The sequence below is a fragment of the Astatotilapia calliptera genome, chromosome 10 (assembly GCF_900246225.1).
Source record: "Astatotilapia calliptera chromosome 10, fAstCal1.2, whole genome shotgun sequence".
NCBI lineage: Eukaryota > Metazoa > Chordata > Actinopteri > Cichliformes > Cichlidae > Astatotilapia > Astatotilapia calliptera.
Genome location: NC_039311.1, coordinates 14,795,901 through 14,806,317, shown reverse-complemented (window position 1 = coordinate 14,806,317; position 10,417 = coordinate 14,795,901). Strand labels below are relative to the sequence as shown.

Genomic DNA, 10,417 nt, shown 5'->3' with positions numbered 1-10,417 from the left:
CATTAATAATTGAGCCTAAATCAGTTTACTGACCCTCCGTCCCTTCCTACTCTCAGTTGAATGCACTGGAATCTCCAAGAAGACCTGCAGATCAGAGAGTACGAAAGACGGAACATCAGGCATCTGAAGGAGGGCTGTAATGATCAGTTAGGCTTCACCTTTTGATCTTTTCCACATTTTTTTGGAGTAAAGAGGTTGTTGGACTCGGGATCATCATGATACCATGGTGGCTCCACTGCTAGGACTGGCCATTCTATATCTAACTACCAGTCTGGTCACTTTGGGGTCAAATGGTAAGAGTTTTCCAGTGTCTGTGGATTCATTTAAACCCCTACTTTTTAAACATCCTTTAAAACAGCAAATTAAGAGAAGTGAATTCTTCATGATCTGGAATGCTGTTGCAAAAATGTAGGATTTGAATACTTGCATGTCATACATTTACATTTTCTGAAAGCACATATCAGTATGTAGACTGTATAAATAATGCAAAGTATTCAATATAACATTTCAAAATTCGCCAAGAACATATATTTGGCATTTCTGTAATCAAATTTGGGGTGAGCAGCAAATACACTGATGCATCTACAGTTATTTGGTTCTTACTGATTTAAATGACGGGTCACAGGGCACTGTAGATAACAAGCAGAAAGGCTATGCTAGCAAAAGCTGTTTTAGAACCTGCATGTGGAAATTAAGGAAAAGAAATGCCTGGAATCACTTGTAACAATGTTACACTGCCTCTGAGACTCACTGTGTAATCAATCCTGTGACCGAACACCGACGAGGTAAACAACACCAGCGTCTCCTGTTCCTTTACACTCATATCTTTGTATCCTTTCCCACCACCAGCCCTGCAGATCAACCCCAATGGAGAGGTTGTGTACAAGGACACCCAGATGTATGAGGTGGTGTACCAGGACGCCAGTGTGTATGGGGTAGTGGGCAAAGCCGTGATCCTGGAGTGTGGTCCTTCTGTACCTGACATGTACATATGGAGCTTCACCAAGCCTGGTACTGAAGGCATAAAAGCTGTGGTGTATAATGTGGGACGAGGACCGAAGATTCAGAAGCTGGCTGAGACGCTGGGACAGCTGACTGTCATCTCAAACAGTGCAGCTATAAGCATTGAGAAGCTGCCTCTGGCTGCACAAGGCTTATTCACCTGCCAGGCTTTCTATGACATAGAGAACGAGCCCAAAGTCTACTACTACTACGTGCATCTCATTGTCCGAGGTAAGACTTCCTGCTGTCATGAATGCTACAAATTTTTAGTCAGTTTATAGCTGAAACAGAGACTGACATTCAGTCTTGTTGCCCAATTTCTCCAACATGGCTAATTTGTCTTATATATTCCAAAATAGGACAGTAGACTTGTTGTGTTTACTTGTGTGTATTATCCTAAATTATTATACAGTGTATTACTATCCCTGTTGCCATGTGCATTGGAGAGAAAGAGGAAGAGATGGAACAACTGAAAATAAAAATCTGTAGATATTTCTCTCTTTTTTTGACTTTTATCAACTAAGAAACTCTACTGTTCAGCATGTGCTGCTTTGTCTTTTGATTATTTGTTGGTCTTTTGAACAGAGCATTTTAAAACTTTATGAAATAAAGGCTTCTTTACTTTATTTGGCAAAGACGATTTAGATTATAAAAGTCTAAAACACAATTCCCTATAATCAGGAGATTATAGCTTTGTATTAAGGCTGGCCATAGAGGGACCATAGACTGCATACAAAAGATGAATACAGGCACTACCGATTATTTCTCACCCTTTTTAAAGGGTGAGCTTGTTTTTTCAAGCCCACAAAATAGGAATTTTAGGATAAGGGGGTGGAGGCCCAGCTTATGTAAACTAGCTTGTTTGGCAAGTGCCTCCATAAACGGTATTGAGGTTTTGCAGACAGGTGACCACTAACCACACAATTAACTTGTCAGCAAATTTAAATGTTTAACAATCAAGTTTTCAATGTAGGATCACATGAAGAAGGCCTAAGTGACATAGGCCTTGACCAACTGCAACTTAGCTAGTAGTTAGTGGATACTTGCAGACAAACACAAAAAACTACAAGCAACTGTGGCACTCTGATAGCAACCAAAGCAATCACACAGAGGGTTTTGGTGTAGCACTTTCTTTGCAACCAGATTCCACAAGTGAGAGTCAGCAACCTCCAGGAAACATCACCAACCACCCAAGAAATATGTTTGAGAAGCTCATTAAGTGCAATATGGTAGACATGAAAGAACTATTGCTAAAAAATTCATTCACTTCGACTGGAGCAGAGACTGTAGAAAAGCTGTTAGATTAAATACCGAAAAGGAAACATTATTTTGTCAAATGACTGCATTGAAAATGTTAAATGCTAACAGTGGTGAGCTCCTGTTTTGTAATCGAAATTAGCATAAGTAAAGGCAGGAGAAAGTAAAAAATTAGCCATAGGGCCCCTTTGTAGGGCCCCTTTTGACACTGGTCTCATGTTCAATCTCCAATGTTGCTGCTTGTGGGAACTTGCAGCTTTGTTCTGTTTGTAAAATGATCTTTCCAGTTACTGAACACTGTGTTTCTTCGCCGCCAATGCAGTCCCCGTCACTAAGCCTTACCTCTCGCTGAGTGAAGTATCTCCAGTGGAAGGATCTACAATGTGGATGCGCTGCAATTTGGAAAATGGGACTGGACCGATCCAGTACGTGTGGCAACATGAAACCCGCAGTGGTAACATCACGATCATCGCACAGGGCGACAGCAGTGTTATCAATGTGACCGACGTCAACCGCAACCACACCGGCTGGTACCGCTGTGTGGCCAGCAACGCAGTTAACAGTGAAAGCTCCAACCGCTTGTGGCTGGACACCATCTGTAAGTTGAGGAAGTTGGATCAATATGGAGATTTTTGTAAAACTTTTTTTTTTTAAAAAGAAGCAAAAAGAATAAGACAGTGGTTTAAGTTACAGTCTTAAAGAAACAGAAATTGGTATGACTTTGATGTTTTCTGTGTAATTTAAACTTGTCTTTGGCATTTTCTGTGTGAGTAATCAGTAAATTACAGGTAAACTGTGCATCATCAGCATTTGTCACTCTCAGAGAAAATGTCATCTTGTGAATCTAAACTAACTTGGATGAAACATTTTGTTATGAGTCAGCTTTTGTGGACAATTTTTAAATGAAGCAGAAGGTCCATCACATTAAATTTCACAGCAATGATTTTTCTCCTCAGTCGGCCCGGACATTCCTCAGATAAACGTAACTCCGTACAGTATAACAGAGCGGGGTTACTCGGCTTTGGAGAGAGAGACTGTTTCTTTGCTGTGTCAGGCCCAGTCCAATCCAGCCAGTCAGTATGTCTGGTTCTACAACAACTCACAGGTCTACAGCGGGCCGCAGCTCACCATCACCAAGATCCTCCGCATGCACACTGGCGACTACGCCTGCTTGGCTCTGAACACCTACCTTAACACCCGCTCCAAAAAAACCATCAGCCTGACCGTCTACTGTGAGTGTGACCTCTGATCTCTGATCATGCTATTAAGCATCTTACTCCTCTGTCAATTCTACCCTAAAGCCTATTGTTCTCTTGTTACTGCAAGGAGTGTAAAAGAGTCAAATGTGATCAAACTGTTCAGATTTGACATTTTCAGTACAATACTATCAACAGCTTAAACTCCTAAGACCCAAACTCTTCCATGGCATGTATTTTTAATTTCTCTTTGATATTTGGGCATATTGGGACCCGATGAATGTAAAAACAAAGAATCACCAGAATTTTTTGTTCCTAAGAAAAAGAGAGCCACATATGAGGATATTCGTTTTTAATTTTGATAAAACAGGGGCAGTATAATGTCCTCATAAGTGGATATCAGGCCCTTGTAGAGCAAAATTACGTTTTTTGGTCTAGACAACCCAAAATGTGATGTCCACATATGTGGATGCCAGGTCCTAGGAGGTTAAACATCTTTGATTTTCACCCAGGATCTCTGACCTAGAAACATCTCCCTGATCATTTCACTTAATGCAGAATCCTTTTCAGTTTCTTTTTCTGAATGTCTTCTGACCCCATTCAGCACATTCATCTGATATACTTATTTCAAAAGCTTAAACACCTTCAAACTCTGTCTCACTCACACACACACACACACACACACACACACACACACACACACACACACACACACACACACACACACACACACACACACACACACAGCAGATAATGGAAAGCTTGCTGAGCTGTTCTCCTGTTTGGACCATCTTGGAAGTTGATGGGACTCTCTGGCAGGTATCTCACTGTGACGTCACAATCATGGCAAGCACGTCATTCACTCTCCCTACTTTTGGTTTTGCACACGTCTTATGTTTTTGCTATTTGCTAAGATTACATTTTCAGAAGAACTCCACCACCAACAAAAGAAAAAAACAGCAAAATCATAACAACATATCTCTTCTTCGATAATTTATGTATAGTTATTTTAACCAAACATCCTTAACAATGTAGCAATAGTTGGAAAAAAAAAAAAGGTTCCGGGCCCTGATGACATCAGTTTACTCCACTCGGCACATCATTACCTTGTTACCTCTATCATATCCCCACAGACCCCCCTGATGGCTCCCCATCCTGTTCTGTGGAGCCGGCTCTGAATCACACCTCTCTGCGGCTGCTGTGCTCCTGGCCTGGTGGATTCCCCTCACCTTCCCTCCACTGGACTGGAGACCTGATACAAGATCAGTCCAACACAGCCCAGCTAACAAGTTCAGCCTCCAGCACTACCATCATGCTGCCCTCTGGAGGACTGACTTCTAATAACAGTTTGTTTACATGCCTGGGCTCCCATCCTGCCCTGAAACAGTCGACACAGTGCAGCACACGCACATGTGAGTGCAGCAATGTCAACAAACAGTAAAAGAGAAGTTAGTGGCAGTTTTGTGATCATGTATCTGAATGTGTTTATATCTCTCCTCTCCTTCATCAGATATTCCCCCTGCAGAGCCACTGTGTTTTGCTTTTGTGACTAAAGACAAACAATACTTGACGCTGTCCTGCTCCTGGGAGGGAGGGGCCCCGAAAGCCTTGGTGTGGTGGGAGGGCCCCGAAGGTCAGAGCAAAGGTGGGGAACAAACCTTCAACATCCTGATCCTCCACTATGGCACAGCTCGCAGTGGGAAACCTTACACCTGCCACGCTAAACACCCACTTCTGGTCCAAACCAAGACCTGCAGACTCACACTGGGTGAGTGCACATTCTCACTGTACAACAAATAGCAGATATAAATTGTTAAATAATTAGTCTGTACATTGTCACACGTAGAGGCACCAGTGCTGCAGACACAGCGCAGAGTCGTGTCTGTGTACGAGGGGAGCGACGTTCAGCTTACCTGCAGTCTGAGAGACAACTACCTTCCTGTCAATGAAATCACCTGGTTTAATAATCAGGGTGTCGGTGTGCAAGATACCTCAAAGTACATGCTTCTGAGAACGTCTGCATGGGCCAATCTGACTGTGAGAGACACAGATGAAACTCAAGACAGCGGCGAGTACAGGTGCTCCACTTCCAACGCAGTGGGAGGAACCGAAATCAATATCACTTTAGTCATCAAGAGTAAGAATTATTAATCTATGTTTAATTCTAAATTACTTTCTTGCTGAGTGTAAGATCAGAATACTATAACACCTCTGATGTTTGTACAATTACTGCCAATAAAGTTACAGTCAGCATGAAAGTTGATGAGCTATATAAAAAGCTACAAGTGGTCATCACAAAGAAGTCATACAGATGGGGATATTTCTGTTTGTGTTATCTCTGTAGAGAACCCCATGCCACCCAATGCAACCCTGGTCAGAGTGATGTACACCAGTCAACAGCGTAATGAGGTGGAGCTGGAGTGGGTGGTGGAGAACCAGGAAGCAGGAGGTTGGACAGGTTTCTTCCTGGAGCACCGGTGGATGTCTGAGCGACCACAAAGGAAAGGAAGTGGGAATGAGGAGAAAGTTGGTCCCCTAGTCTGGTACCGTAACATCCTCCAGGATCCAGCTGTCAGGATTTATACAGTGAGGAGCCTGACGCCAACGGTTACCTACCAGTTTCGCATCTTACCGGTGAACCACCGCACTGTGGGACACCCTTCTACTCCAAAGACACCAGGTACAGGAAATGTGAGACATATGAGACTTTTAGCAAAGAGATGGGCATTTTCAGCTTGTTAAGCTCAAATAAAAAGAGGCAAAATCACAAAGATGATGTAATATAACATGTAATATATAATATGTAATATAGATGATGCATATAGATGTAATAATAACTGTTCTGAAAGGTGTGTTCAGTTTCAAACTTCTCCATTAACATGACATAAAACATGATCACGATGAGCTCTAAAAGTAGATAAGACCCCAATTAAACAAATGATACAAACATATTAATGATCAGTTCTTTACTGAGGAAGACGATCCAATCCAACTGTGACTGACAAAGGTATGTGAAACATTGCTTTCTATACAGACCTAACATTATGCAGAAGTAACTGCACCTTAAACATCGGTCTGGCATACAAGAAATTGGCTTAAAATTGGGACTTTTACTTTACCCGTTAAAAAAAAACTAGCATTAAATCAATTTGTGATCGAACAGGATCCTCATCTTGCTGCAACTTTCTCATAACAGGCGGGAACGAAGTGATCTCTTTTCTCCAAACACGCAATTTACAATTAAAATACAATTAAAATACAGTTAAACCATCTATTAAGCATCTATTTTGTTCTCACACAGTGGGCCAAATATCACACCAACAGGACTCTTATGTGCTCTGGACAGAGTTCTTTTTGAACAGCCAAGCACACCATGATTGCTTATTTACTCATGAATGTGAAAGAGGGCGTTATTGCACACCTTGCGTTGATGTTCAACCACTTCGATGGAGTAAAACAAAGACTTATTATTCCCATTATTTGTGTACTGTCTGTTCATTAGGATCTGCCTAGGTGGTAGATAATATTTTTGTGTCATTTGCTTAACTGTGTTGTCTTTTTTTACACTCGCGTTAAAATCAGATGATGCTTCAGGTTATTTTTATACAGGAATATAAAAGATTCTTTCAAGCAGCATTGCTAATTATGAGATACAATCTTTAATGTTGTGTTATGATTAATGTGTCTAACTGTGGTGTTTTTTTGTTTTTGTTATCCACTCAGGTGAAAGAGTCAAACAAAAACACATGCAAACAACGACACATACCTCATGCTTACACACCTTTCCCTCACTTCCTTGTTACTTTCTTCTTTTCTGTCCTCCTGATCTTCCCTCGAATTCATCCTGTGTGATAAATGTGCCACTTTGTATTATATTATTGCAGGAAACTGTTCTGAATAAGCCATTTGTTTTATTTAGGTTGCAGAGAAACCTGTGCAGTTATGGTCAGATTTTCATACACTCATCATTGGCATGAATGTAATTTTGGGTTTCAGCAATTTCTTTGATTTTTTCTTTTTATAGGCTTGTATGATGGTGCAGCATATGTCTTTATTACTGATGTAATAAAGAATTATTACATCTGAGGGCACTCCCTGGGTTGACTAATACTCACAACAACAGGAAAGTCCAAGAAATTCAGTGAAGAGATTTGCAGTTCGGAAAGTCTCTTAGAGCCATTTCTAAAACAGATTCTAAGATCATTGGTTCAAACAAGAGTGCATAAGTACAAGTTATTCTGATGTGCCTCCACTTTGCCAAGGACGCAAAGAAAACCCAAACGGTCACCCTCAGATCAGAGGAAATTGGTTATGTTGTTCAGGAACAACCCAGGAACCAACAAGGCTCAAGCCTCCCATTAACTAGAAACTGCTGGAACACCAGAGTCACTGTCCACACTAAAGGTAACTATTTGACCACAATGACTAAGAGGTATGTTTGGAGTAAAGGTGAGACTTTCAAAGCTAAGAGCACTGTGCCAGACGTCAATGGTGGCACATAAAGTTCATAAAGTGGGTGGAATAGTGAAGAAGGAGGACTACCTCCAAATTCTTTATTTTCATCATTAATCAGCAGCTACATGGTTGAAATTGCAGATGAAACAGGCTAACACAGGCTAATTTCTATCATCTGTTGATTACAGAAAAAAAGAAAATTGTGCACCTAATTCTTGTTTTTTTAGTCATTAAAGATGTATGCTGTACAATCCTTCCACCCTGAAAAAAGAACAGTTCAAATAAATCATTAAAACCCTTAATTTATCATGAGATTCATGCCCCCGATGAGTAGATGTAAACATCTGACTAGAACTGTAACATGGTAGGATGGTTCAGTGGTTTTCAACCCTTGTATGAAGGAATGAATGAATCCACGTTGTTCTGTTCAACAGAGCTCCTTTTAAAGAAGAACCTAAGCAACATTTATTTACAGGATAATAGTAAAGTGATGTTTTCAAATCATGACATACACTGACCTGGGTTGAGAACCACTCGAGCTCCTGGATGTAGCTGCAGTGTTCTGACAGATATGAACTTTTTTGCAATCTGTAACTATGATGTGTTGCAGCTGAACCAAGCTACAATGTGTACCCTGCTGTGATTGGAGCAGCTATTGGTGGGATGCTCTTTGCAGCCATTCTTACGGTTCTGCTGCTCATGTACATAATCCGCAACCGCAACAACAACCCTCGTGAGTCCACCGCACATGAGCACCAATATCCTGCTGATCTGTTTAAAATCACTGTGATGTTAATGTCGTCTTCTTTCCACCAGGACTACATGACTTGTTATTTGGCAGGTGAGTATCTAGATATATGTCTATAAAACCAAGAATTAATGATTTCCTGTTTGCAGTTATTGCTACAGACATGGCGTTTTAACATTTCCTGCTTCCAGGCAGCACAGCCAGTCAAGGGAAAACATCAACTTCCCAGAGGATGAAGTGGTCAGCAAGTCAGAGGGAGGAATAGAGGAGATTGGTGGATCATCCAGCCTAGGCAAGATGAGCTACCCTAAATGACCATACACCTATAAACACACATATAGACCCATATACAGTAGGACGTTGCTGATGGCCCACATGGAAGTGATGGAATATCTCTAAGCAGATGTTTCAACCGTCAGCAGGCCTAAAGATCGTAATGCACATCTGTCTTATCTGCTGAACTTTGATGTTTTGCAGGTCCAGCCATGGCTTTACCCCGGGCATCTTCACCCCTCACTTCTTCACCTGTGAGTGCCACCCTAACAACCACAAGCCAAGCCCCTCCCTCTGGAGACGATAATGAGCCAGTCAGCGTCACCATCACCGTCAAGGCGACAGGCTCGTAGTCATATATCCGACCCATCCAGCAGGAAATACGCAAAACCCTTGAGCCATCTCCCATTTCTTCATATTTTGCTTCCAAGGAGACAATAATACATCTTCAGGCTTTCTGATGGGTTTTTCTTTGGACATTGGCTGCTTTTTCACTCATTTTCAGTCCAGTCCTTGTACCTGAGCATTTCCACATTAATGGTTTTAACACTGATAAGAAAGTTCACTGTTGTGTCACATGTGACATTAAACACAGCAAAGAGTCAGTTTGAAATCATGTCTTTGGGCACCCTGTTAATATCAGATTTTCATGAAAACATTATTTGTTCATTTTTCTTTATTTCAATCTGTGAAAAAAAAAATGGACAAGCAGAGGACAAAAGAAGTAGCAGGCCTAAAGGCTATTTACAGCAAATGAACAGTATCTGAAAGTCGTGTCAATGAACAAATCCAACAAAGACCTGAAACGGGACCAAAACATCAGACTTGATCAGAAATGTGTCATCTGAAGCGTGGCTGTCAAAAAGCCATTCTTAAAGAAAGAAAACTGGGAGAATAGGCTGAGGTATGCCAAAATACACAAGAACTGGACTGAAAATCAGTGGTAACAGTTCTTATGGAGTCACGAATCCAAATTTGTCATGTTTTACTGAAATTGTCATCAATACATACAGAGGAGGTCAGGAGAGAGGTACAAGTGGGGTCCACAGCCATCTGTAAAACACCATGGAAGCTCTGTCATGGTTGGAGCAGCATTTCAGCCTGTGGTGTTGGAGCTTTTCAAAACCGACGAAATTATGATGAGCAAAGTACTACTGTTTTGATCCAACATGCAACATCATCTGTAAACCATCTCATTGGCAACAACTTTTCAAAAGGACAATGATCCCAAACACACTGCCAGTATAATAAAAGCTTACATAAACAGAAAAAACACACAGTGGAACACGAATTGGCTTCCCCAGACCTGTATCTTTATATTATTGAAGCAGTGTGGGAATCATGTTGACAGATATCCGAATAAAAAGCAGCCAACATATAAGGAAGAGGTTTGAATGTCCTTCAAGAAGCCTGGAGAACCATTCCTGAAGACTACTTAGCCTTGAGAGTTCAGGCTGTGTTGAAGAATAAAGGTGGTCATACCAAA

At 41.2% G+C, this 10,417-nt stretch overlaps 1 protein-coding gene across 1 annotated transcript; it reads left to right on the top strand.

Moving 5' to 3' along the window:
• The first annotated feature begins 223 nt into the window (after positions 1-223).
• On the top strand, positions 224-8,973 carry vsig10l2 (V-set and immunoglobulin domain containing 10 like 2). The gene is made up of 12 exons (XM_026182408.1): positions 224-294; positions 821-875; positions 906-1,233; positions 2,582-2,857; positions 3,216-3,491; positions 4,589-4,867; positions 4,966-5,223; positions 5,302-5,592; positions 5,800-6,135; positions 8,521-8,643; positions 8,727-8,751; positions 8,850-8,973. The coding sequence occupies exons 1-12, from the start codon at positions 224-226 to the stop codon at positions 8,971-8,973; spliced, it is 2,442 nt and encodes an 813-aa protein (XP_026038193.1).
• Positions 8,974-10,417: the final 1,444 nt, after the last annotated feature.

What these genes read in the sequence shown, in the direction of transcription:
- vsig10l2 (XM_026182408.1), top strand. Translation starts at nt 224, where the DNA reads ATGGTGGCTCCACTGCTAGGACTGGCCATTCTATATCTAACTACCAGT. An exon ending in AGATCAACCCCAATGGAGAG is followed by an intron (nt 876 to 905) that starts GTTGTGTACAAG and finishes CAGATGTATGAG; the next exon opens with GTGGTGTACCAGGACGCCAG. An exon ending in CTTGTGGCTGGACACCATCT is followed by an intron (nt 2,858 to 3,215) that starts GTAAGTTGAGGA and finishes TTTTCTCCTCAG; the next exon opens with TCGGCCCGGACATTCCTCAG.